At 54.3% G+C, this 27,992-nt stretch overlaps 1 protein-coding gene across 5 annotated transcripts in view; it reads right to left on the reverse strand.

The window, feature by feature from the left end:
• Nucleotides 1-334: 334 nt before the first annotated feature.
• Nucleotides 335-27,992, reverse strand: part of HRH1 (histamine receptor H1) — a 76,063-nt gene continuing 48,405 nt past the window's right edge. For 3 of the 5 annotated variants that reach the window (XM_051851710.3, XM_051851711.3, XM_070051108.2), the window contains exon 2: nt 335-3,348. In XM_051851710.3, the coding sequence (XP_051707670.2) occupies nt 1,848-3,314 (1,467 nt within the window). In that variant the 5' untranslated portion in view covers nt 3,315-3,348 and the 3' untranslated portion in view covers nt 335-1,847. Of the gene's footprint in view, nt 3,349-6,549; nt 6,609-27,992 lie in introns of all 5 variants that reach the window. The other 2 variants (XM_089306672.1, XM_070051107.2) reach the window with 1 other exon arrangement.

Below are 27,992 nucleotides of genomic sequence, written 5' to 3' on the forward strand. Positions count from 1 at the left end.
AATCGATGTTTATCGGCCGTTTCGTGTTCCTACCAAACTCAAAGGCAGGTCTCTCTGACCCACAGGCAGGGCTCGTGACCACTCCTCTGTACCTGTCACCGGCGGCTCATGGACCTCAGGACACACTCTGCTGCTGGCCAGCAGGCAGCGTTCTCTGCTCTTGGCTCCCGAGGGGTCTGGGGAGTGATTCTCTCTGGCTGTGTGTTCTCTCTCGCGTCTGCGGGAGGTTTCTGACCTGGAAGCAGAATAGCTATGGCTTCTAAGACCCCGATGGATGTCTGCTCAGCCCCACCCCTACCCCAAATCCAAGCAAGAACTGTAGGGGACGCAAGGCAGAGAGAGAATGAAGCTTTTTAATAAAAAAGTAATTCCTTTTCGAGAGGCATTAACAACTGCGACCAGGAGCCAATGAGAAACCCTCCGTGAAACCCTGGAATATTTGAGGGTCTACCCAATACATCTCAGACCAGAGGTTCACAAACAAACCACAGGCCAGCGCCGTCTCTGACATCACACTTTGGGTCAGCAAAAAGACCCCACTTAACAGATCATGCAAACAGGAAGGCAAGACACAAAATGCACGTGTATAGGCTTTCCTGCTTGCCACACACATGAGGGCTCAGCAGTGAGTTTTAAAACACATACCATGTCCAGATCGCGACCAACATAAATACCAGTGAAACTGCATGTCCCCACGCCGTGGCCAGTTTATACTGCACAGGTGTGATGACAAGAGACCACGACTTTTTGACAAACCTAACACAACTCACAAATAAAAATGCACACCGTTCTGTTCAGGGAGTCACCTGCTGAGCCCGCAGACGTGTTACATGTCACCTCTTCCTCCTCTCAACGTGTTACCCAGAATTCTGTGTGTGTGTGTGTGTGTGCATACGTGCACACACCCGCTTAGCAGGACCCACTGCTGCCTTTTAGAGAAATGCGTTACAAATGAGCTGGAACCCCACGCAGTTCCAGTCTCACTTTCCTCCTGAAAGCCACCGGCCCTTGGCACCTCCTTCCACCTGGCGGCACCTCAATGTGCTCCCGTGCACGCTGGGGCGTCACACCCCCTTCCTGTCGTCGGTGTTCTGGGGCTGAAACGGCGTCAGCTTTCTTCCCTGAGTCCCAGTTTTTGCTTGTAATGTGCAACCATTTGAAACTATTTTTTCTCTTTCTTTTGTGCTCAGCGTCCGTCACCGCTGTTTCACTAGCCAAGAGGAACTTGGGGTTGGAAATGCAGGAGGTGCGAGCGGCATCGTTTGCAATCAGGTCGAAGACATGCGCGGGTGAGAAGGAATAAGGCAGAGTGGCCAGGGGGTTCCGACGCTGGTTCTGGAGCAAGCTGGGAAACGGGCTCAGAGGAGGCGTGCTGAGGAGCCGCAGCCACCGCAGACCAAGCCGCCCTGCCTCTCAAGGCGACCCTGGCGGGGACAGCAGCTGCCCACAGGTGAAGGCTCCACACCAAGGAGACCAGAGAGCTCTGACCCTCCAGGGGACCGCCGCCCCCGCAGCTCTCAGGCTGCCCCAGAGCTCCAGGCCGCAGCCTGAATTACAGCGAAAGGCGGGCGCTCGACCTCTCCAGCAGGCCGGAGAGCTCTGGCAGATTCTGAGTCTCTTGCAAACATTCCGCTTTCTCCCCAAGAACAGTCTCTCCGCAGCCCGCCCCGCCCCGCCCCGCCGCTGTGCTCCCAGTGGTGCCTAAGGAGCTCCCGACTCCCCGGCCCCTGGCACGGAGGCGTTGATTCCAGAGAGCCCAGGAGCCTGGCGTGGCACCAGCTTTCAGCCTTCCGGTTCGTTGGGGGCCTCGCGAGCGTCCCTGTGTGGCAATCCCGCGGAGGCCCCGTTTAGGAACGGATGTGCAGGAGCCTCTTGAACGTCTTCTTAAAGTTCTCGTTGCACAGCGGGTAGATGAGCGGGTTCAGCGTGGAGTTGATGTAGCCCAGCCAGATGGTGAACATGTGCACGTGCTCGTTGCAACAGCTCTTGCAGAAGGCAATGACCATGAAGAAGATGAAGTAGGGGATCCAGCAGAGGATGAAGGCCGCCATGATGAAGCCCAGCTGCTTGGCGGCCTTCCGCTCCCGGCTCATGTGCAGCCCCGACGTGTACTGTCTCGAGTGGGAGCGCAGGCGCTTCCAGGTGAACTTGATGTAATCCAGGCCCGTGCTAGACCCACTTCTCAGCGTGCCTCTGCCCGGCGCCGGCTCCGTGGTGGCGTCGGAGTCCATCGTCCGGGAGAGGGACTGGCTGTCCCCCAGCGTCTGGTCCTCCGACAGCTCACTGATGTGACGCGCGCCCAGGCTCTGCTCCCCTGCTGCGAGCTGGCTCCTGGGCTGGCCGATGGCGGCATAGCCCGGGCTGCTCCCCTGGGCCACCATCGCTGTCTGCACCATGTTAACTGGGAAGCAGTGGAGCGTGGCCTCCTCTCCGGCCTCCTCTCGGCTGAGCCCAGCTGGAGATTTCGTCTCCGCAGGGACTTGGGACGGTGACTTCGAGGCTGGGCCACCACCTGCATCTTTTGGCCTCCTCTTCGTAACTTCCCACGGGGACTCCTTCCCGGGCTTCTTGCCACCCACCTTGGGATTCTCTGGCCGCAGGTTGATCTCTAAGAAGGCCGGGAGGGACCTGCTGATGAGCTCCCGGTGCTGGCAGTGTTGCCGCACAGCCCTGTAGATCCTGGCGTAAAACCAGAGCATAAGCACGGTGGGCAGGTAGAAGTTGATGATGGCCGTCATGATCTTGAACCAGGTGACGTCATAGAAGTCTGTCTCGCACTTGTCGTCCCGGGGCCTCGGGCTGTGCGGCAGAAAGCGACGCCATCCGACGATGGGAATGATCCACAGGCAGGAGAGAAACCAGGCTCCCAGGATGGTGACCGACGCCCGGGTCTTGGTTCGATACCTCAGGTACCGGAGGGGCTGTTGGACAGAGCGGTAGCGGTCAATGCACAGGATGAAGACGCTGAAAATGGACGCCGTGCTGGCCACGTAGTCCATGGAAAGCCAGAAGAGGCAGAGAGGCCGGCCCAGGGACCACCGGGTCATGAGAAGGTAGAGGATGTTCATGGGCATGACGGCGGCGCCCACGATCAGGTCTGCCGCCGACAGGCTGACGATGTACAGGTTGCCCACGGTGTGCAGCTTCCGCTCGCTTCGGACGGCGCACAGCACCAGCAGGTTGAGTCCGACGGTGACCAGGGAGATGGTGCTCAGGACCACCACGAGCGGCGTCAGCTGCACGTTGGCCATGGTGGTCTTGTTGCCCTCACACATCTTGTCTTCTGAGATGCAGGAGGAATTGGGAAGGGTCATTGGCACAAGAGGACTCTCCAGCTGTGCTCACTCCCTGGGAGAAAAGACAGAAGGCGCAAGGTCACGGCTCTGGGGATCAGCGGCCTCCCGGCAGCGCCACGTTTACCAGGTGGGGCTGCACGTGGCTGGGCACTGTGGGCCCTGCCGGCTCCTCCCCAGCAGCCCTGTCAGCTTCCTCCTGACTCATTCACTCTTGCATTCCTTTCACGACCACTCAGTCGATTCCTGGGGCTGTTCTAGCTGTTGCGGATATAGCAGTGAACAAGAGAGAAGACAAAAGGGACTGGCACAGCAGGTTAAGCCACTGTCTCCACTGCAAGCATCCCATACCCGAGCACCAGTTCCAACCCTGGCTGCTCTGCCTCCTATCCAGCTCCCCCGCTGATGTGCCGGGGAAGGCAGTGGAAGACGGCTGGAGTGCTGGGCCCCCGCATCTGTGCGGGAGACCAGGACAGAACTCCTGGCTCCTGGCTCCGGCTTAGGCCAGATCTGGTTGTTGCAGCCATTTGGGGAGTGAACCAGTACATGGAACACTTCTCTGTCTGTCTGTCTCTCTGCTTTTCAAATATGCAGATGAATCTTAAAAGAAACAGACCAGGATCTCTGCCCTCACGCAGTGTACACTCTAGAGAGGGAGTTGGCAAAAGCAAGGTCCCATAATGGTCTGTACAGGTCTCATCTTGCACACATTCTGGGACAGTGGGATGCTTCCTGACGGGGTGAAGCTGAGCACGGCACTCCAGTTCCTCTTTGCCAGGGACTCATCTAGCAGTGGCCAAGGGACATAGCCACGGCCAAGCAAGGGTGACCTTCCAAGAAAGCTCTTCCCCTCTGTCAAAGGAGCAAAACAAGGAAAATCACAAGAAGTGTCCTTTCCCACGGACCCCCTTCTTCCAACAAAGGAAGGAAGGTGGGGATGTCTGGGGCAATGGGGCCATCAGGGAAATGCCAAGGAAACCACCGAGAGGCCGGCTCAGAGCACCATTACCAGGAGGCTGCTGAACCAACCACACCCGCTACTATGCAAAATAATCCCAGGCCCTTTTTGCTTAATTCACTGTCCAGAGGGCTTGTACTTGCAGCTAAAAGCATCCCTAAGGTATGCAGGAGGTCATCACGGGGCCGAACCAGAGGAGTCGAAGTCTTGGAATGGACTTAGCGCATCTCCCGAGAAGAGTGGCTCTGGCAACAGGAAGGGGACTGTGCTGTTTGGAAAAGCATATGTATTCCTTTACTGTTACATTTGGAGAACGAAAACTCCTTTTGTTTTGCAAGCCCTGCCAAGCGATGTGTAACAAAACCTGTGCTTGTAGGGCCTGAAAGCATACTGCCCCCTCCCCCCTCCCCCCCCCCGCCGTGACTGGGGAGCCTCTGCGGGGCGCTGTTGGATTTCTGCACCCGTCAGGAAGTGGCGTGAGTTCACAGGAAACCGAGGAACACTAACAGAATCAAGTTCTCCTGAAAATGATGTTTACATGATGAAGCCAGGCAAGCCAAGTAGAAGGATACATTCTTTAAAAAAAAAAAAAATTTAAGACAAAAATCCAGACTCCATGGTGTCTGCAGAGAGAATGTCTGAGATGTCTGCCTGCCAGGTGCCACCAGTAGCACTCACTGCGCCCAGCTCGGGCTGGCTGCTTTGTTTTTGAAGATTTATTGACATGAAATGCAGAGAGAGGGAAAGAGCGAGAGAGCGAGAGACAGAGAGAGACAAAGAAAGAATTCTTCCATCTATTAGTTCACTCCCCAAATGCCCATCATAGCCTGAGCTGGGCCAGGCAGAGGCCAGCAGTGTAGAACTCCAGCTGGGTCTCCCATCCTCCAATGCCCTTCCAGGCTCAATAAAAGGAGCTGGATCACAAGTGGAGCAGCCAGGACTCGAACTGGCGCTCTGACATGGGGTGCCGGTGAAGCAAGTGGTGGCTTAACCCACTGTGCCATGATGCCTGTCCCTGCCACTGGTTCTCTGGATGATTTCTGTGTTCTCATGGGTCATGTGGACAATCTCCAAGGCCTTCCCCCGTGTCTCTGGGAACATCCCTGGGGGTGGCTTTGTGTGTCCTCTTGCTGTGAGCTGCCTGAGGCAAGGCAACCCTCTGACTTACGGGAACTTCATCCGGGTCTCCCATGTGGGTGTTAGAGACCCGAGGACTTGGGCCATAACCTACTACTGCCTTCCCAGGTGCATCAGCAGGGAGCTCAGTCAGAAGTGGAGCAGCCGAGACTCACACAGGCGCCCACGTGGGTGCTGGCACTGCAGGCGGATGTTTTCCCTGCTACGCCACAGTGCCAGCCCCTCCATGCCTGCTTTTAACAATACACATTTGCCATGAACGCTTTGAAGACCCCTTGTGTCACTACAGGATTTTTGTTTTTACTGTTTTGGTTGGGAGGCAGTGGAAGTTGTTCCCTAAAATGCTCCATGGCTTGGCCTTCTCAAGGGTGCTCGGACCTCCCTCCTTCCCTCCCTCCCTCCCTACCCCCCCTCCCCTCCCTCCCCTCCCTCGGTGCCTCTTCTCCCCCCTCCTCACTGCCTGGCACACAGAGAGGCGCTAAGCCGTGCATATTCTATTACCAACTAATGTTTGACAGAAAGCATTCTTATATATAGCAATCTACATTTCCCATTTTGATGAAAAAAAAAAAAGCTCTCATTCAGTTGAGACTGCTGAACAAAATATTTATTACCATATTGTGTATTGAGGGGTGAAATCCACACAGGCCTATGACTTTGAAATGAATCAAAAAAGCAAGTTTTGGCACAGTGAGCTAAGCTATTGCCTGCACTGTCAGCATCCCATATCGGAGCACTGATTCGAGTCCTGCCTGCTCCGAGTCTGACCCAACTCCAGGCCAATGCATCTGGGAAAGCAGCAAAGGATGGCCCCTGCCACTCACATGGGAGACCTGGATGGAGCTCCGGGCTCCCGGCTTTGTCTTGGATCACGCCCACAGCTGCAGTCATCTGGGGAGTGAACCAGATGATGGAAGAACTCTGTGTCTGTGTTTGTGTATCTTTGAAATAAAATAAATAAAATCTTTTTTTCAAAATTGGATGGTCTGTTACATAGAGCAATGGATAAATGAACAGATACTTAATCAGGTAAAAAAAACACCAAATGTTAGATGATAATCTGGGTGCAGGTGCACAGTATTCGAAGCACAGTGCCCCAGCTCTTCTAGTCTATCCATGTTTCATATTAGGTCAACGCAGCATTGAGTTTATCTCCCTCACCTACTACTGGACGTTCCATGCTTATCACACTTCCTCCTGCGGAGCTCAGCTACGCCATTCTACAGGAAGATAAAGCAAACAGTCAGCAAACGCCTGATAACCAGGCGAAGCGTCTCGCGCTCCGAATGTACTCCTCCCGTCTCTCCGCTCCGAACGTACTCCTCCCACAGGTCTTGGGAGGGAGAGGCCGCGTCTGTCCTCAGAAGCTGCAGAACTGAGAATCTTGGAAAGGCAACTGCGGCAGCCACGCCACGGGTGAGCTCAGCCTGCAGCCGAGGAGAGCTGGGGCCAGCGCCAGGGAAGGCGAAGACTGTGAGCACACGGGGCAGCTGGGAGACACGGCCCTTGGGTTAGGAATGCCGGAGCCGCTTCCAAGAAAGGAGGGGAGCCGATGAGCTCAGCCCAGGAATGCTGAGGGCAGTTCTGAGGAAGGCGGCAAAGCCCTAGGGACCCATGTGACATAGAACACTAAGACGGGAGACACAGGGAGGGCAACCCGAGGGGCCCCCTGGGCGCTGCCCTTCCTTCCAGGGTCTTAGAAAACCAGCATGCACTTCCCTCCCACTCAGGAACAGCTGCTATTTACAGGGCTCAGTGCAAAAGTGGAACATTTCTAGAGGACTCCGAATTTCAAGACGGTGACAGCGAGGTGCACCGTGCGCCACAGTGGCCACATGCCCAGGAAGCCAGCCCCAGCCACCTAGGTCTTAGGCAGGCTCCCAGCACTGGGATAGGCAACACGAGATGCTTTTCAGGCCCTCGAGAGTGCACGATTCGAAAGGCGGATGCGTGATGGTTTTCCTGAGCAGAGAGCTTGGGAAACATCTGGGGTCGTCTCTTACCAGCCAGGAGACCCCAGCAGGATTGGAGGTCTCCTCCTGAGGTTGAAGCTGAGTTTACAGAGAAGGTGTGGGCCAGTTGGGGTATTCCAGGAAGACAGAACGCAAGCCAGGGGAGGGTCCATCAAGATAGCGACGTGTGCCCGACCTGAGGCAACCACCTCTTAGAAAAAGCAGAAATGGGTCCTTCTCCCACAAGAGGCTCCGGGACACAAGCAGCCAGCAGTTCTGAATTACAGCTGGGGCTCTGTCCCCACACCGCTAGCTGGAGCGGGGCCTCTGACGAGCCCAACCACATACGCCCAGTGCAATCGGGGCTGCGTGCCAGCAAGCACACAGAGGCAGTCAAGGAAGGAGTCAACCCTCTCCTGGCCCCCAATTCTGGCGCTTTCCATCCGTCGGTTCTTAAATGCCCACCACGCACTCACCAGGGAGGTCTGCTGACTGGGTTTAAGCTCAGAGGGGTGAGGCAGCTCACCCAAGGCCACACAGCCAGGAAGTGTTGCTGAGTCAACATTCAAGGTGAGGTCTCTCCCACGAACTCAGGGCTTCTGAGCCTCGGTACCACTGGAAGTTAAGTCGTGTGGGGCCACCCTACACGTTGTCTGTTTAGTAGCACCCCCCGCCCCCCACCTCCTGCTACTGAACAGATACCATGAGCTGGCACCCAGTCAGGAAACCTAGAAATGCTAGCAGACACCGCCCGATGCCCCTGGGGGCATGGATGAATGATCTGCCTGACCCCGCGCACTCTGACCTACTTTGCCCCACTGCCAGGCTCAGAGCGCAGCCTGCAGTTCAGAATTAGGCAGGGATTTCTAAAATTAGATGTTCTGCAGCAATGCGATGAGCTACACTGAGAAACAGCAGGCTTCTCACGACAGGAAGCACGGATCTGACTCCACGTGAGAAACGCCCAGCTTTCTCAAGGGCAATTAGTTACCCATGTCAACCTGCAGCGGTTTTAGATGGCACCTAGGACAGTGCCTGGCATACACAAGGTGCTCTACGAATATCAACTGCTGTGGCACCACCATCCCACAGGTGTCCCAGGCTGGCTAAAAAAGGAATCAATCCTGACCTCTCAGGTTTTCACTATGGCAACAACTGCTAACGCCATTCCTGGAAGTTCAGCTTTTTAGCCAAGTCCATGGCCACCTGGGGTCAAGACTGCATTTTCCGGGCTCCTCTGTAGCTGGGTGTGACCTTGTGACCAAGTCCCCATGGGAATACAAATGGAAGTGCTGTCTGCAGCCTCTGGAAGGCAGCCCCAAAGGGGAGGTGTGCAATTTTCCTTGGCCCCTCATTCTTCCAAGTTGACATGAATGTGGATACAATGAGTGGATTTTAGGCAACCACACTGGGACCATGAGGAAGAGTGAAAGAGGAACTGAAGCGGCAGTGTGGATGGGAATCAGGTCCCTGATAACCATGGAGACACCCGACCAGCCACGACAGGGCTCCCTCCTTCCCCGTGAACCTCTTGTCCCTCTCACCGCAGCCACTGCTAACTTTGATTTCTATTCCACACAGGTGCTGGGCTGCAAAACTGGGTGACTGGCGCACGCAGTGACAGCTGCTGGGGCCAAGGCCTAGCAGGGCCTGTGCCCGTGCCACAGCTCCTGGCCGCTGCTTTCCCTGGGTCCCTAGAACAGACACCCCCTTGCAGACCACTTCTCCCGTGCCCTCACCATTCCTTCTCCAGCAGGAGCAACTCTGGGGCTCCAGGGTGTGTTTGTCATCAGCAAACACTGATGACAAAGCCAAGGTGACAAAGGATGTGGCTTGCAAAAGGTGACATTAATTCTAGTACCTGACAGGCTGGGGCTGAAGGGGAATGATCTCTGGTAGGTGATAGGAGTTTTCTCTGGCTAGTGGGAGCAATTTATTATTTTTGTATGACCCAAGAATTCCATGAGTGTCTTTGTTGTTGTTAATATTATTTGAAAGGCAGAGTTACAGAGAGAGGCAGACACAGAGAGAGGGATCTTCTGTCTGCTGGTTCACTTCCCAATTGGCCCTAACTGCCAGAACTGGGCCAGGCTGAAGCCAGGAGCCTGCAGCTCCGTCTGGGTCTCCCAGGTGGGTGGCAGGGACTCCAGGACTTCCTGGCACGTGTATCGGCAGAAGGATCAGAGGCAGAGCGGGCTCCTGGACCCAGGCATTCCCACGTGGAATGAAGGAGTCCCGCGCGGCGTCGCACCCGCCGCGCTGATCACTGTCCCTGCTTTGCAGGCAAGCTCCACTGGCCTCCTCATTTGCACAGATGGTTCTTCCAGTCAAGTAAGTCAGAACGTTCATGGCTTTCTCCTGATTCTAAGATACAGTCGCCGTGCACAAGGGCCATGTGAGCACCATGAGTTCCCATGCAGTTGGGCCTGCGGACAACTTCCATGAAACACCTGAGGCCACTGTCCGTGGTGCACACAGCAGACTGCAAACAGCAAAATTGCACACGCTAAGGATCATGGCTGATGTGGAATCCCAGGGCAGGCTGGGTTCAGGGCCAAGCTTGGGGTAAAAACCAAGAGGTGGACAACCTCACAGGCAGGCAGGGCCCCTGTGACTCTCCTAGGGTTGGAGGTGCACACTCAAACACCCCCACAGTCAGGTAAGAACAGGGCACGTGTGTGTGGAGCAAGAAGGAGTGGTGGGGACTGGGGCAACCTGGGCAGCCTCTCCTCTCTGCACTCAGCTGTCTCCAAACGTAGCTGGCCCACATCAGCCTGTTTTGTTAATGAGGCATGACATCCAGCCTTGTACATGAAATACTCTTTCGACTTTTAAATACAGGCAATGATTTGTTTCAGTTGTTCTCTTGAACACTGCACGGGATAAGCAAAACAAATCGTGGGGAGCTGACCTGTGAGTCCCTCACTGGAAATCTTAAGACAGTCCCTGGGGGGTCCAGGATGTCCAATACAGGATCACGACCAGGCGACATGCCTTGGGGCTGTGTCCAGCCACGAGCACGCTGCTTCTCGGAGGGTCATCTTGGGGCTGTGTCCAGCCATAAGCACCCTCCTTCTCGGAGGGTCATCTTGGGGCTGTGTCCAGCCATGAGCACGCTCCTTCTCGGAGGGTCATTATCCAACCAGGGCTGGGCACTGGCAGCTGCAGGTAACCATGTCACCCTGAGCCCAGGGCACACGAGGCTGGATTAGACCTGGTCACCCGAGCCAGAGCAGACCCATCGCACCAGCTCTCTCTTCAGGAGAACTGGAGCTAGGGCTGTGCAGTGACGACACCTGCTGGGCTCGTGGGCAGAAGAGAGAGGGACAGGAGAGTGGGGGCTGAGCGCAGGCAGCCTTGCTCGTGTCCAGCTTTGCCGGAGCACAGCCGGCAAAAGAAGGCAGCACACAGAACCCAGCAACTCTCGTGCACAACCACCACCATCTGTGGGAGCAAGGCAGGCCCTCCCCTTGCACCGAATGCAAGACTCCGCTCCAAGTCGCGGCCAGACCGCAGTGGAAGAGTTAAAGTTCACAGGCGAAACCACGGCAGAAAATCTAGGACCCTGAGTTGGACAAATGGGCCAAGTTTTGTTTTGTTTTGTTTTGATCTGACACTGAAGGCACAACAATAAAAGCAGAAAACTGCTGAATTGGGCTTCACCAAGATGAAGAGCTTTTGTACTTCAAAGGCACAATGGAGAGCGTGAAAAGCTACAGAATGGGGAGAAAATGTTCGCCTGTCATATATCTGGTATGCCAAGTATCCAGAAGAGGTAAATAACCAACCAACCAACCAACCAAAAACCTAAGAGTGTGAAAAGCTACAGAATGGGAGAAAATATGCATTTATTATATACTTGATGTATCCAGAATAGGTAAAAAACAAAACAAACAAACAAAAAAAAACCAAAAAACAACTCCTCCAGCCCAAGCCTAAGAAGAGGATCTAATTTTGAACTAGGTAACGGGCTACTTGATGAACAGATATTTCCCCAAAGACAGGCGAAAGGCTCACACACACACAGAATGGTATTCAGCACGGCCAGTCGTTAGGGACCAGCCAATCAAAACCATGAGATACCACGGGCAGTTTACTACTGTTCATGGAGGGACAACCACCAGTGTTGGTGAGGATGTGGAGGAATCAGAGCCAATACAGACTGCCAGTGAGACTGCAAAACAGCGCAGCCACCGCGCGACACAGGCGGGCAGTGCCTCAAATGGCGAAGTGCAGTCACCAGAGGACCTGGTGACCCACGCCTAGCTCCAAGGCTGAGAGAACCGCGCCCACAGAAAAGCTGGGATGCGAATGCCCCCGGGCTTATCAAAACTGTCAGAGAGGGGGAACAACTGAGACATTCAATGATCCATGAGATGGGGAATCACACCGGTATATTCACATAATGGAGTATTGCCTGTTAACAAAAAGGAGCAGAATGCCGTCACAAACTACAACACGAGTGAACCGCAAAAAACACCAGGCTAAATGAAAGAAGCCGGACACAAAGGGCAACACGTAGTGTGATTCTATCTATAGAAGCGTCCAGAATAGCCAAATCTACAGAGACAAAGCAAACGAGTGGTTTCCTGGGGGCGAGGGTGCGAGCAGGAAGGCATCTTTGGGAACGATGGGAAAGCTCTAAAATTGGATTCTGATGACTGCGAACTTCTGCCAATGGTGGGGCCATAAAATTCACTAGGAACGGGAGAATTTCTTGATGTGTCATTTATGCCTCAACAGAATTGTTTTTAAGAAAAATCCAGTGGTTGGGGCTGGCGCTGTGGCACAGTGGGTTAAAGCCCTAGCTTGAAGCGCTGGTTAACTCCCCAGATGGCTGCATCGGCTGGAGCTGCACCAGGCTGAAGCTAGGAGTCAGGAGCTTCATCCGGGTCTCCTACATGGGTGCAGGGGCCCGAGGACTTGGGCCATCTTCTACTACTTTCCCAGCTCTGTTAGTAGGGAGCTGGATTAGAAGTGGAACAGCCAAGACTCGAACCGTCACCTTTATGGGACGCTGGCACCGCAGGCAGAGGCATAACCTGCTGCACCACAGCACAGGCCCCTGTGTCTAGCGTTAACATCTATTTTTTCTACACCAGTGTTGGGACACAGGATCTGCTCCAAGATTCTCAACCTCGCTTAAACGGAAGCAAACTGGCTGCTTAGCAGAGAGACGATACTGAGGCTTTAACGGAACACCTCTCGCGACTTCCCACACAGGGGCACAGTGAGATGCTGTGAACAACGTCTCTGAGTTAATCACCACAAAGGAAAGGCTGGGAATAACTCAGCTTTCCTCCCGTGCGGCACCTCTAAGATCTCCTCATTTTACAAGGGCACTCCAAAAGGATGGCAGGAAACGGAATACAGAGACACTTGTTTTGTGGCAAACATTTTGAAATAATGAAATTTTTCTTTTTGGAAATACGAGTTTTTATGAATTTCCTGAAGCTCTCCCATATGCATGGATTTTAAAATTTTTCTGCACTGGGGGCAAGCACTGACCCTGATGGTTAAGCCGCCACCTTTCACGGCAGAACACCCACGTTCAAGTCCTGACACCACTCCTGATTCCAGCTTCCTTCGAATGTGCACCCTGGGAGGCAGCAGATGCCGGCTGAAGCGGTCGGGTCCTTGCCACCCCATGGGAGATCCGGGCTGAGTTCCAGGCTCCTGGCTTTAGCCTTGCCCAGCCCCGGCTACTGTGGACGTTTAGCGTGGTGGGAGCTCTGTCTGTCTGTCTCTGCATTTCTAACCACCAGGTAACTAGGCAGTACCACCTCAAAAGGCAAAGGGAAGTTAGAGGAGAGGGACCCTAGCCAAGCAAAAGGAGTAAGAAACACCTGGGCTGGTTTTCTCTCTCTCTTTATTTTTTTTTTTTTATTTTTATTTTTTGACAGGCAGAGTGGACAGTGAGAGAGAGAGACAGAGAGAAAGGTCTTCCTTTGCCGTTGGTTCACCCTCCAATGGCCACCGCGGCTGGTGCGCTGCGCTGATCCGATGGCAGGAGCCAGGTACTTCTCCTGGTCTCCCATGGGGTGCAGGGCCCAAGCACCTGGGCCATCCTCCACTGCACTCCCTGGCCACAGCAGAGAGCTGGCCTGGAAGAGGGGCAACCGGGACAGAATCCAGCGCCCCGACTGGGACTAGAACCTGGTGTGCCGGCGCCGCAGGCGGAGGATTAGCCTAGTGAGCCGCGGCGCCGGCCTGGTTTTCTCTCATCGCCTGGCCCAGGAAAGCCAGCGAGGAAGAACTGTATTCGGAGGACTTTTTATGGGAGATTTTCTGTGTTCAATCAGCGCCATGCTGGCGTCCTCACAAGAGCAATCAGCCTCCCCCTCCCCCGCCGCCCCCACCTTAAAGCCGTGGGCGGGGGTGGGGGGTGGCACGGGTGGTGCCTGAGGCCTTGCTCTCATTCCCCCCTCCTCCTCAGCGGAGCCACCCAGGCCTGGCCCGACTGGGACTTGACTGCGATGCCACAGATCCTCTTTAGCGCCACCTGCTGGTCAAGCCCTCCCCTGGCTCTGGGCATGTGGCTGCAGAGGCACAGGTGGGTGTGAACCATTCAGGCTGCTGGTTCCACTCTTTCATTCATTCGTTCACTCATTCACTCATTCATCATCTATGACCGCCTGCCCTCCTTCCATCCTCTCTCCCTCCATCCGTCTATCCAGAAAATCCTCCCTGATGGATATTCCTGTCATCCACAGATGTTGTGATACCTAAGACATAACAGAATTCCTTCGCAGAGTGGAGAACCTCGGCTGCCAGGAGGACTTTCAAATCCTCCTGAGACCTCTGCCTCCTGGAAGATGGAGTGGCGGTGCTTTTCCCACTCTTCCTCAAAGTACAGCCAAAGCTCCTGGACGCCGTGTTTGAAATAAACATAAGATGACTGACAGGCAGCGAGGTGAAGGCAGAGCAACCAGGAAACCTGGTACTCAAAGAACAAGGCAGGGAAGAACTGCCGCCTACACCTGCGACTGAGCTAGAGAAGCCAGAGGCTTGCAGCCATCAGCGGGTGTGGGCAAAACAGAGCCCAGCTCAAGTTTGCTGTCTCTGCCAAGAGACCAGGGATGGGGCAGCCTAGCAAAACCATGAGCATTTAGACAGCAACGGCGAGGTTCCAGCCACACCCCTCGGAAAATGCTCCTGTCTCACTCCCGTGCTCGCCACAGAGGCTCCATGGGGAGCCAAGGCTTCCAGCCCTGTGGAGCCATCACAAGGCAACCTGGCCAACTGCTGGGATGGGAGCCCCACAGTCCTACTAGGGAGCCACAAGGGGGTGACAAGCCCTTTGCCCACGCCCCCGTGCCAGAGGAGGCATGTGTGCAGCAGTAAGGAGCACTTCCTTCCACTCCTTCCAGCCAGGCAGTTATCTGAAAAGGTCAGGGTCAGGGTCAGGGGCTCGCACCTCTGCTCAGCAGTGATGAGCAGGCCTTCCCCCGTCAGGGTCAACAGCAATTGTGCTCCCACATCGTCCCACTTCCCTCTGCAGCCTCTGCCAGAGACGTGTCAGAGAAAACAGAAGATAGAAATAAAATAAATAGAAGGGTATCTTAACATAATACCTAAATGCCCATATTCCAGTAAAAAATATGTCATATTAGGCCGGCGCCGCAGCTCACTAGGCTAATCCTCCGCCTTGTGGCGCCGGCACACCGGGTTCTAGTCCCGGTCGGGGCGCCGGATTCTGTCCCGGTTGCCCCTCTTCCAGGCCAGCTCTCTGCTGTGGCCCGGGAGTGCAGTGGAGGATGGCCCAAGTGCTTGGGCCCTGCACCCCATGGGAGACCAGGAGAAGCACCTGGCTCCTGCCATCGGATCAGCGCGGTGCGCCCGCCGCGGTGCGCCGGCCGCAGTGCACCGGCCGTGGCGGCCATTGGAGGGTGAACCAACGGCAAAGGAAGACCTTTCTCTCTGTCTCTCTCTCTCACTGTCCACTCTGCCTGTCAAAAAAAAAAATATGTCATATTAAAAAGAAACCCACACAATTTCAAATAGAACTGTAAACGGCCATCAGCAGATACCAATGCCAAGATGTCAGCAATGTCAGAATTATCTGACCGAGACTCAAAGGCAATCAAAAATGTTTCAGTGTGTGAATGTGAGCACACTTGAAATAAATGAAAAATTAGAAAGGCTAAGTAAAGAAATAGGACATATGAAATAAAATCAAATGGAAATTTTAAAACAGAAAAATAAAATAGCTGAAATAAAAACTCCACGGTAAGGTCAAAAGCAGGATGGGAGAACCAAGTGAAGAATCAGTAAACTAGAAGATAAAGCAACAGAAGCTACTCCATCTGAACATCAGAGAGAAAACAGACTGAAAAACTGAACCGAGCCCCAAGGACCTGTGGGGCCACAATGGGATATCTAACACCATGTGATCACCAGTCTCCCAGAAAGAGACAAGGAAGAGGATGAAGATGACAATGTGCTCAAAGAAATAACGACTGAAAACATCTTAATCTGGCAAGAGACACAAACTTACAGAGTCAAGTGGCCAAGTGAACCCTAGGCAGGGAACACACCCTCCAACTCATATTAACATACATCATTAAACTCTCCAAAACTACAGGCAAAGAAAGTATCGAAAACAGCCAGAAACAACAACAACTTACCATAATGAGAACAACAGCAGATTTGTCATCAGAAATCATGGAGACAAGAGGGAAGTGGAACATTGTTTTTCAGGAGCTAAAGTCTCTGTCAGCCTAGAATCTTACACTCCTCAAAAATATCCTTAAGAAATGAAAGGAAATCAGTACACCCTCAGATGAAGACCCTGTGCTTATAGCCTGAAAGTGACAACAGGCTGATGAAAGAAATCTATAACGTAACTAAGTGGAGGGACATATACTGCTCATGGATCAGAGGCTCAACAGACTAAGTATCAATTCTCCCCAAATCAGTGTATAAGTTTAATGCAATTCCTATCAAGATCTCAGCAAGGAGTCTCAGGGACACAGATAAGGCTATTCTAAAACTTGCACAGCAAGGCAAAGAAACTAGAATAGCTCGACCTGCTCTGGGGAAAGAAGGATTAAGAATAAATAGGACGACAACAAAATAGTGTCATTATGGTCAGCCAGATATTGTGAAGATTTCGCTTTGTTAAAGAGAAAGACTCACAAATGTAAGAAAGCACCACATTAAAACTCTTGAGGATAATCAGAGGGACTAAAATATAATAAAAAACCAGGGAGTCAGTGCTTATCAGCATGACGTGGGTGTGCCATTGGGAGACTGCTTTTGATCTCCTAGTGGTGTTTGCCCCTAAATGTCTCGAAGCAAAGGTTCACACACTGCTGTGACATTTCCTTCAAGTCTGCCCCACTAGCCCCCTGAAAACGAGGTCGCAGGCCCCCCACACTCTGCTGCTTGTAGCATCTGGGGCTCCGCAGGGGCTCTTCTCTTTTCCTGGAAGAGGACGCACCTCAAAGATAGGAACTTGATTTTTGTTGCTCATTGTCTTCTTCTGGATCTGCTTTGGAGCCCAAAAGGAACCAAGTAGGTGAGAAGGAAGGAAAGGAGACAGGGGGATATGGAAAGGTTGATGAAGAAGATGGGAAAGAGAAGAGAAGGAAGGAAGAGAAGGAAGGAAGGGGGAGGATACTGAGGGACTTCTATTCATTCTACAAAACCCATCTTAAGTTCCTTCCTCTTTCAAGCTCGCCTGTATCTTTTAGCCACTAAACATTCTTTTGTGACTGTTTTCATCTATTACGGCTTCTCAGTGCCCTGCAACCTCCTGAACTAACGCATTCAAGTGTCCTCCCCCAGACTCTGATCCTCACAAAGATACGGACACTGTGACAGTCCCCTGTACCTCTAGCACCTGGGCCAGTGGCTCTCCACTGCAGCTGCACACTGGCATCACAGGGGGAGCTTTAAGCAACACCGAAGCCCAGGTTCCCCCACCGAGTTTTGGTTTCCTTAGTCTGAGCTGCGATCTGGGTGTCAGGAGCTTTGAAAACTCTCCAGATCCTTCCAGTGGTTGTGAACCACAGTCTTAGCCCAAACCTGAGTGGGGGCTGGAGCTCAAGAAATGATGGATTCGTGGATGAATCCTGCCTTTCACACACCACCGTTCTGACCTAACACGACCATTCCAGGGTGTCATGTTATGCTAATCCATTAATCCATTCAGGAACTATTAATCAAGCAATCATGCGGTACCAGGTGTCCTGTTAGAGAGCTGCTGCTGGAGATGGAAACATGCACAAGTCTCCCGCCTCTCCCTCGTGTGCAGTGTGCCTTGGGGAGAGCTAAGGCCTGGTCCTAGTCCATCCAAGAACCTTCTGTCCTGTGGCTAATTGGCCAGTCTCAACAGCGATGGTTTCCCTAGTGACTGACAGCAAGTCTTAGCTCTGGCTGCTTCCTCTAGCAAGTGCTATCTAAGGACAGACTCTTTCAACCCCTGGGAAGAGAAGTGCCTGGGGTGTGTGAGCCAGGCAAGAGACCCAAGAGAGAACACGGTCCCGTGGAGACCCCTCTGAGCCCTGCAGAAGTGAAAGGCGTCTTCTGGGTGAGAGAGAAGTCTCATGCTGCTCCAGCAAGCCGCCTGCAGGGTACACATACACACAGAGAAGACGCCAGGTCCGAGGACTCGACTCACGCCGCGATCACCCCACACAGAAAGGGCATTTCCCCTGCAGCTGCTGCTGTCTCGCTCTCAGACCTGCGTTAGAACTCCACGCTACGGAAGTGTGAAAGCAGAGACCGTGACCATTTCGTGCGGCCCCCGGTCAGGCTCAGGCTTCGGCAACATGTCCTCTCCAGGGTCCCAAGAGCCTCCTCCGAGGCCCTCCTGCGCCCATCTTTGAGAGCATCGGCCACACCGAGGACAGAAGATCGTTCTCAGACCCACAAATCCAGTTCCCCTACTCCAGACTCGTGAACGACCCACAGTTGTCACCGGGATAGAATGGAACTCGCATGCCCCACAGGGAATACACGAGTAACCCAAATAAAACGGTGCTGTCTTGTGTCCAGTCTGCCCATGGTATCACAAGCAGAAGAAATTCAACTCCCAGAGAACAAAAAACAATGAAAAGATTAAACGTCTACACAATATTCTCAAAGACACAAAAACATCCTAAAGAACTCTTCTCATAGTGCCGCGGACCACAGCCGCTGCTCACCCTCGAGTCCCCCTCCCTCGCCAGCACTGGCTCCCCACTGTCCCTCTTTACTTCTCTCCCCAACTCTTGGTCCTTGTGGTCCCTTCGAAGGCGCTGTGCCCCTATCGATACAAACCCGCTTTGCTTTTCCAGCACCGCCTCTTCTGTTTCCACGTTGCCAGTCAGCATGACCAACACCCAGCAGGCGAGCAAACAGCTTCTACTGTGGAAACTGAGGCAGAGGGCCAGCAGTGCCCAGTCAGTGTTCATGTCCTTGAACACATCATGGGCAAGAGTCTGAGCTGGTCCTAAGGGAGTAGCATCTCACTGTCTGATGTTCCATCTCCTCAACCGGGCCTGCGCCTCTGCACCCCCACACCTTTGCAGGTGCTAGTCTCGCTGCCTGTTCCTGCCCCCTTAATTCTTTGCAGCCTATTTTGAGGTGACTTCCTTTACAGCAACCTCTGTTGAGCCAATTGGCTTCCTGCCCTAGTGTTTCTCTGAATTTTGCACAGACCTCCATAAGAACTCCTCTCCTGCTGGGCTGTAATTCCTTAATTACTGATCAGACTTTCTCATTAGGCTGTGGGCATCAAGTTCAAGTCTGAGTCATCTCAGCATCCTCTGAGCCAGGAACCGGGGAGGTGCTCAATGAACAGTCACTGAGCACGCTAGAGATGGGCTCTGGTGGCTGAACGCTGCCTGGAAGGTTTCCCCGGCCTCACCGCTCTGCTCAGCAGCTGGGGACAGCGGGAGCACCTGCCAAATCAGAGCTGGAGACATGTGCCCTGGTCCTCACCTGGCCAGGCCTGCAGCTCTTCCCAGGTCCCTCTGGCCACAGAGGGAGCAGTCTGTCCCTCCCTGTCACTCCAGCCAGGTCTCATTCTCACACAGTCAAAAAAAAAAAAAAAAAAAAAAAGGGTGGGGGAGTTAAAAAGCACTAAACAATCAGGTGGGAAGAGAAAAGGAAGGCATCCAGTCTCGACAGAAAGAAACAAAACCACCTGGCTTGCAGATGGCACCATCTTGTATGTAGAAAATAGTGAGGAATCTACAAGGAAAGGGTCAAAGCTAAAACGTGAGCTCCAGGAGCTCCAGACCTCCATGAGGCCTCGAAAGGACCCTGCGTCTCCTGGCTCAGCCCCTCCTGTCCTATCGCCCCCTCCTTTGCGTGGCTCTGAGCCCTGACAGATGGAGCAGGGTTCCGCCACCTGCTACCGCTCTCTGCGCTCTGCTGCCTCCTGGCCCACCTTGTCTCCGAGGTCGAGGATCAGCAGCTGCATTCACGGAGGCTGAGGGTTGGACATGCGGTACTGAACCCTCCCGGCAGGACACTTACCACTTACACTGCAGCTGCTTGGTCAACAGCTACACAGTGGATCAGCAGTGCTACCCCGAGCCTTTCCCTAGCTTCTCTGGGCCCCAACTAGGTGCTTGCTTGAGACCAGAGACTATCCCAACTTTCCTGTTTGCTTGGTAGTACAACTCCTGATTCATGCAAAAAAGAAAAAAAAAGTCACAATTACTAGAGCTGAAGCAAGGTGGGGGGGCAGCTCCTCCCCTTCCTCTTGGTCCTGGGGTGCCGAGCATCTTGGTGACAGCCCAGCTAGAGGGACTCCAAGAGCCCGCACAAAGTCCAGGGGAGCTCTTCAGGGACCTTCTGCCTTTTAACTGCGCGTCTCTGGAAAGGGAAATTCCTTTCTCCACATCTGCCCCACTGCAGCTCCATGTTCCACATGCTGTGTGGTGGCAGGCGAGGCACCGTGATGGGACAGGGAGGGAGGAAGGTGGCCCGGGGCCGGTGGTGCCTTGACAGCATGCCAGACGTGCCCCTGGTCACACAGCTATCATCACCTTGGACGCCGGCACCTTGTCAGTCTGCCACCTGCTTCGATCCTGCTCCTCACCGTTGACTTTTCCCTTCTCCTGTCCTACGGATTCACTAAAACCTGCACTGGCCGTAAGTGACAGAAATCGGGCACCAAACACGTTGTGGGACACTGAACAAATGGATGAGGGACGGGCAAACAGCACCGTAGCTACAAGTGCACAAAGCACGTGGGGCACATTGCTACATGGGCCCACTCACTCCCTACAGAAACAACCAGAGTGCAGGAGATGGAAAAACACACCCAGGAGAACCCCCTCACTTCGGGGGAAGTCACAGTGAGAGCCAGCAGTAGCACAGCTTCCTCCTGGCCCAGCCCCGGCCACCCCTCCCCTCACTCAGCCAGGGCCCCTTGCTGCTTGGCTGCCCCCCCAGCTCCTGAGCCTAGGGCACAGGTGGCCAAGAGAGTGAATGCTGGTACCTAAGTGAGTGTCATGTGGTCACAAGCAGCTCCCAGGAACTGGAGGAGAGACTTACTGGATGATTGCAGAGAGGAACGGACATGCCCTGTTCACAGCCGCGTTCCCTGTAACAGCCAGCAGATGGAGGAGACCCCTGCACAGCTGGCGGTGGGGTGGACATGCACACAACGCCACGTCACACCACCTACAGAAGGAAGACCATGCTGCCACAGGCCACCACACCTCGAGGACGCCACGCTAAGGGAGACTGGCCACTCTCAGAAGGACACGTGCCGCTCAGGTCCACTCACGCGAGGTCCCGAGAGGAGTCGGATCATGAGGACAGAAACTAAAAGGTGATCACCAGGAGTTGGGACACAGGGAGATGGGGAATTTAGCGGGGATGCAGTTTCCGTTTTGCACAATGAAGGACCTTCTGGAGATGGACGGTGGTGCCGGCTGCACAGCTCTGAATGTGCTTCGTGCTGCTGAGCCAGATGCTGTAACTGGAAGGTCTATCTTAAGGATATTTAACCACAATTAAAAATAAAATGATGGGAAACCAAGTAGCTCTTTAAAGTCTTTCTTTGGAACCTGACATTTAAGGCCTTAACTCGGGGAAGGCTGCATTAATGGTCTTTGGTCATGACTGAAATACCAGACATGAAGTCAGATTGTCTGAGAGCTCAGATTCCCACATTCAAGGGACGCTGGTCCCTGTCTCACTTGACTTCTTCTCCTGTCAGCAGAGGATCAGGGATGGGCTGGCAGTGTCTTTGATGCTCTGGGGGAAGCAGGATTCTGAATGAAATGCGACCCTAACAAATGAATTTTTTTCTAAAACTGACACAGACCTATCTCGAAACACGAAATCCACCCTGCTTCTATGAGCTCAAGCAAAGTGGGGCAGACACAAGGAGGCTCTGAGAGGCGTGCCAGCCTGGGCTGAGGGTGCTACTTATGCTTTTATTTATTTATTTATTTATTTATTATTTTTTTTGACAGGCAGAGTGGACAGTGAGAGAGAGAGACAGAGAGAAAGGTCTTCCTTTGCCGTTGGTTCACCCTCCAATGGCCGCCGCCGCCGGCGCACCGCGCTGATCCGATGGCAGGAGCCAGGTACTTCTCCTGGTCTCCCATGGGGTGCTTGGGCCATCCTCCACTGCACTCCCTGGCCACAGCAGAGAGCTGGCCTGGAAGAGGGGCAACCGGGACAGAATCCGGCGCCCCGACCAGGACTAGAACCCGGTGTGCCGGTGCCTCAAGGTGGAGAATTAGCCTAGTGAGCTGCGGCGCCGGCCTGCTACTTATGCTTTAATCACCTTGAACTTACCCATTCTTTAAGTTCAGCACAACCTGACAGACGAAGGAAAGCCAGGCTCACAGAAGGCTCCCCAGGACTCAACGTGCAAAAGCAGCGCATGGTTCTGCACACGTGGGACAACAGAAACCAATTCACTGTCTCAGCTGTGTGTCTGGCCACATCTGCACCTGCTGGCGGGCACAGGAGGCCTCGGCAACGCCATGCCGCCTCTTGCCTGTTGTTTTCTGGGAGGACCATGGTTCCCATCTGCACTTTGTTGGTGCCAACACCAGCACCCACAGACCCATGCCTAGGCACCCTGCCTGGCCCCGGTGAGCAGGGGCTCCAAGCCAACATTATCCATCCTGCTGGGGTGGGATTCTGACAGTCCTTCTGCTGTATCCAACCACAGACTCAGCGACTGCACCGAGACCAGAGAGCGGCCCTTAGGGCTGCTGAGGCCCAAGCCCACTTCTTCCCGGGGCCAAACAACCAACTACAAGTGGCCGGGCTCTGGCCAGGCGGTGCCTGGGAACGCATGAGCAGGGTCTCACGACATTCCCACTGCAATGCCAGCACGCGGTTGCCGTCACGATTACTTTTCCACATGAGGAAACTGAGGCTTAGGGGGTAAAGTGGGTGCTGAAGGTCACGGACCCAAGAAGAGCAGAAGGTGGGTGTGACCCAGGCCCTCGGCCGCCCTTCCCCACCCGCATCCCATGCTCTTCCCTTCCTTTTCCAAAGGTAATGCAAAACAAAAAAAAAAAAAAGAAAGAAAGAAAGAAAGAAACAAACCATAAAAAGAGATAACTACACAAACTACTCAGGAACTCATACGCTACTGCAAGGCAAACAGCTCAGAAGAGGACCATGCCAACTATCCCATAAGTCCCTGCCGTGTGTCTGCCTCACCTCTGTCCCCACTGGAAGCTGCCATCCTGACTTCCAGGGACTCACTTCCTGCTTCTACAACAATGATACCCAATGCACATCCCCACAGACCACGGTCTTGCCCACTGAAATATGTGGTTACTGCCCAGGTTCCTCATCCGTCCCTTTGGTTTCCTGATGCTTCTCCATGGAAGGATCTGGGAGGTGCCTGTCACATCCCCCAGGGTTTGCTGGCCATGCACTTGGCATTGGGTTTAACAGGGTTTGGCCATGCACTTGGGGTGGGGCTCTGTCCTCTGTGTGTCCCGAGTGCTGGCACCGGGTCCAGGGCAGGCTCAGCCTCAGCTCTGCTCCCTCGGCTGAGCCTACAGAGGGGTCTGTGCTCAGCATTCAGAGATCTCCAAGGTGAGTGAGTCCATTTTGCTTCACTGTAACAAAATACCCAAGACTAGGTAATTGATAAGAAACAGAAGTTCTGGGGCCAGTGTTGTGGCACAGCAGGTTAAGCCGCTGCCTGGGATGCCTGCATCCCATATGAGCACTGGTTTGAGTTCTTGTTGTTCCATTAGGAGCCTTCCCTGCTCATGTGCCTGGGAAAGCAGCAGAAGATGGCCCAAGCACTTGGGTACCTGCCACCCACATGAGAGATCCAGACGGAGTTCCTGGTTATTGTGGCCACTTGTGCGGTGAACCAGCGGATGTCTTATAAATAAATGTTTTTTAAAAACCCAGAAGTTTATTTAGCTCACGGCTCTACTCTGAGAAGCTGGTAAGCCCAAGAGCCTGGCACTACACCTGCTCGGTACCTGGTGAGGGCCTTCTTTCTGCACCCAAACACAGCAGAGGGCAGCATGTGGTGAGATACAACAAGCAGGTGCACCTCAGGTCTCTGCCCCTCTTCTCCTAAATGCACCTGTCCCAGCCAGGACCCTGCCTACTTCCCATGACCACCCCAAGGCCCCACCTCCAACAGCATCAGAACTGCAGTATTAAGCTTCAACATCACTTCGGGAGGGGACATTCAAAACGGGCATCAAGGCCGGCGCCACGGCTCACTAGGCTAATCCTCCGCCTTGCGGCGCCGGCACACCGGGTTCTAGTCCCAGTCGGGGCACCGGATTCTGTCCCGGTTGCCCCTCTTCCAGGCCAGCCCTCTGCTGTGGCAAGGGAGTGCAGTGGAGGATGGCCCAGGTGCTTGGGCCCTGCACCCCATGGGAGACCAGGAAAAGCACCTGGCTCCTGGCTCCTGCCATCGGGTCAGCGCGGTGCGCTGGCCGCAGCGCGCCGGCCGCGGCGGCCATTGGAGGGTGAACCAACAGCAAAGGAAGACCTTTCTGTCTGTCTCTCTCTCTCACTGTCCACTCTGCCTGTCAAAACAAAACAAAACAAAACAAAACAAAACAAAAAAAAAAAAAAACAAAAAAAAACGGGCATCAAGTTATCAGCCACATCACCACGTCCACTGTGCAGAGTCAAGAACATATTTTGGGGCCAGGATTGTGGTAAGTGGGTTAAGCCATCTTTTACGATGCTTGGCATCCCACGTAAGAGAGCCAGTTTGAGTTTCATCTGCTCCACTTCCAATCCAGCTCCCTGCTGATGTGCCTCGGAAAGCAGTGAAGATGGCCCAAGCGCTTGTGCCCCTCCACCCACAGGTGAGATCTGGATGGAGTTTCCGGCTCCTGGCTTTGGCCTAGCCTAGTCCTAGGTGCTGCGGCCATTAGGAAAGCGAATCAGCAGATGGAAGAACTCTGTCTCTCTCCCTCTCTTTGTGCCTTTCAAATAAAAAAAACCTTTTTGAACCCAGGGCATGAACCCATTACAGCCTCTTTCCCACCAAACCCTCCCTCTAAGTGCAGATCCCTCCTCTGGACGTCAAACCACCTCCAGCCGACACGTGGCACGAAATCTGTACTTCTGACCCAGCTCCCTTAAGTTACAGAACTTTTTTTTTTAAATCAGGTAGAAAATGAAGCATAAACCAAGCGGCCCAAGTCGCAGTCCAAGCCCCTGGCCTGAATATGCTACACAGTAAAGGTTCAGTTCACTGAAGGAGACAAACAAATGAATGACAAATTTGTAGCCTCCTGCCTCCCAAACTCAGCTTTTCTTGCTCCTACATGTCCCTTCCCACCTGTGCTGTGACTGTAGGAAGCCTTGGTGCCCAGAAGTCACACCACGGGCACCTGGCTTTCTCTGGCTATGATGCCTCACATGGGGTCATTTGCAGTTGACCTTGGTATCAGACCACAATACCCCATAAACCCTGTCTACCCCAAGAAGGGCTGTGAGAAGCCAGCAAAGTGAGGCCCGGGTGACCGCTGTGCCAGCTGCCGAGCACTCTGTCCAGGGAGGCGGCTTGGACCGACTTCATTTTGCCGCACTGTGCTGCAGCTTGTCTGAAAGCACTGGCCGGCTCCTGCCTTCCAGAAAAGAAAGCAATGTTTCCAGCTCTTGCTCTCCTTCTCTCCCTACTCACTTCTTCAAGGCCCCAACTTGCAGGAAGCACACCTACCCAGTCCCTGAGCTGGCCCCTCTGGCTCCTTGCTCCTGCGGTTGTCTTCCTCTCCACCGATTCACGCGCCCCACCCCCACCCCTCTGAGCTCCTGCTCTTGCAGAGGCCCCTGTTGAGAACCCCCACCCCCACCCCCCTACTGCAGCCACCTGGTGGAAGCGCTCCCGTCCCTCACCGGGACACTCTTGTCCAAGTCCTCATGCTTCACTGGCCTGTGTGCCAACAACACAAGGGCAGCCGCCCTGTGTGAACTTGGAGCACGCGGGCCACCACGCCAAGGATGTACAGGCTGCTGGGACTCAGCACTTGAAATCCAGGGACCTCCAGAGGTGACGGTGCTGTGGAGGGGATTAGTGCTTTAGAGAAGAGGCTTCCAACAGCCACTGGGCCCTTCTGTCCCTCTGCCACCCAAGGATACCTAGACAGCACCACCTATGAGGAACGGGCCCTCGGCAGGCACGGAGCCTGCCCGTACCTTGATCTCGGACTCTGCCACCTATGGACTGCTGTCGGTCATCCAGTGGCACTTTGTGTTATAGCTGCATGAACAGACTTGTCCAGCTTAACCTGCAAACATCTATAATCACGTCCATTCAACAGATGCAGAACCTGAGGCTCAGGGATGCTAAGGCACTCAGAGTCACACCGTAAGGGACAGAGCCAGGCAGTCATCCATCCAATTCATTAATCAAATAATGTGCTAGCCACACTGGGAGAACAGCAGTCACGAAACTGCCATGCCCGTTCACAGGGAGCTGTCATTCTAGCAGCAAGAGGCAAATGACACGGGGAAATCCGAGTCAAATAAACACTACATCAAGGGCGAAAATGCTATGAGAGACAAGACGGCTGCTGATGGCCGCAGTGGGGGAGCCAGGGTGACACACAGAACTTTGAGCACAGATTTCGGGGAGAAGAATGGGCACGCAGAGATCCACAGGGGGAGGGAGCCACCAGTGCAAAGGCCCAGGGGTGGGCATGTCCCTGCCGTGTTAGAGAAGTGGCAAGGAGTCCAGCAGCGCAGCAGCTGACAGAGTGGAGAGAGGGGTGAGGTCACATGGATGTGGCAGTGACTTTGGTTTGACTTTGAAGGAGATGAGGCGTCCCTGGAGGACCCTTCCGGGAACTTGTGCTCTTGGCTGCCGAGCTCCATACAGGTTGGGGTGCACGAGCGAGTGCAGAAAGGCCCTTGGGGCTGCTTCTGCTCCAGGCCAGCAGGCCACGGCCAGGCCTGTGACACAGCCCGAGAGAGGGCAAGAGCTGAGCTAACGAGGGTAGCTGAGTACCAAAGGGAGACATGATCATCCCTGGGCCGGGCTCTGCGCGGTGTCCCTGGCTCGCTGGAGGCAGCTCAGGAACCGCAGCATCTGCAGTGACTGACCAGGGAGAGATGAAAACTGTGTCCAGGCCAGGAACGAATCCACCCAAGGTGCCTCTGCGATGAGCTCACTCAGAGCCCTGCCTCCTCCCCTTGCACCACGAGCCTCACAGCGGGACACGCACCAGCTCTGAAATCCCCGCCATTGTCCCGGCTCCACTCCCCTTGGAGGCACACACAGGAAATCGGGGACACGGCAGCTCAGGCTGACCTGCCGAGGGAGCGCCATCTGGGCGGGCAGACGGCAGGCACCTGCGATCCCAGGACAGCCCTGACCGCGAACGCTCCAGACCGACCGCCCCCTCCCCCAGCTGCTCTCAGACTTGAGAGTGTGTGAGTGCCTGTCCAGGAGCTTGTCACGATGTGGACTCCAGGACCAGATGCCACATCTGATTCGGGTCATCTGAGAAATGCCACCCCAAACCACAGGTGGCCCAGACCCTCTCAGTCCTCTGCACCACGCACCCCGTCCTCCTCACTCAGCTGGCTCCAGCTGCCCTGGGCTGGCCAGGAAGCTGCGGGCACTGGGAGGCGGAGTTGCCTTGTATACGTCTCTGACCAGACAGGGGTCAGACCTCATGGAAAGCCCCAGTGGCACAGGGGAGGGTGAAGCCCGCTGTGACACGGGAGAGTGGAGGCTCGTGCGGATAGTTCACGCCTGCGGCAACACCAGGTGGCCTGCCTTGTCCTCCTTGGAGTCACAGTGCTGCCTGCAGGGCCCTGTTACTGGCTTGCTTCGGGCACTGAAACTGCTCATTAGAAATGTCCCTGCAGCGTGCCCTACTTAGCTCCGGTCTCCGCTGAGGCGCAGCCAGTGGGCCCTCCCCTTCTGAACCCCCGTCCTCCCCGAGACCCTCTGCTGGGCTCTCCACAGCACCCGGCACTGCCAGAACCACAGGTCCATCTGCCTGCCGCCTTCTCACCCCTGCAGGTCAGTGTCTGGGGGCCAGTTCACCACTCTGCTTTCATGCTTGGCACGTAACAGACACTCAGCTGATTCTTGCTGAATGAATGAATGAATGAATGACGTTATGTTCTGAGAGTCCCTCTCTAACATCACCATGGTGTTCCACTCACTGGATACGTTTGAAAAAAAAACAGCATCTGCTTTTACATAATGCTTACTGTATACAGGGTGCATACACA

Source organism: Oryctolagus cuniculus, chromosome 10 (genome assembly GCF_051225735.1).
Source record: "Oryctolagus cuniculus isolate XC-2025 breed Fujian yellow rabbit chromosome 10, ASM5122573v1, whole genome shotgun sequence".
Taxonomy (NCBI): Eukaryota; Metazoa; Chordata; class Mammalia; order Lagomorpha; family Leporidae; genus Oryctolagus; species Oryctolagus cuniculus.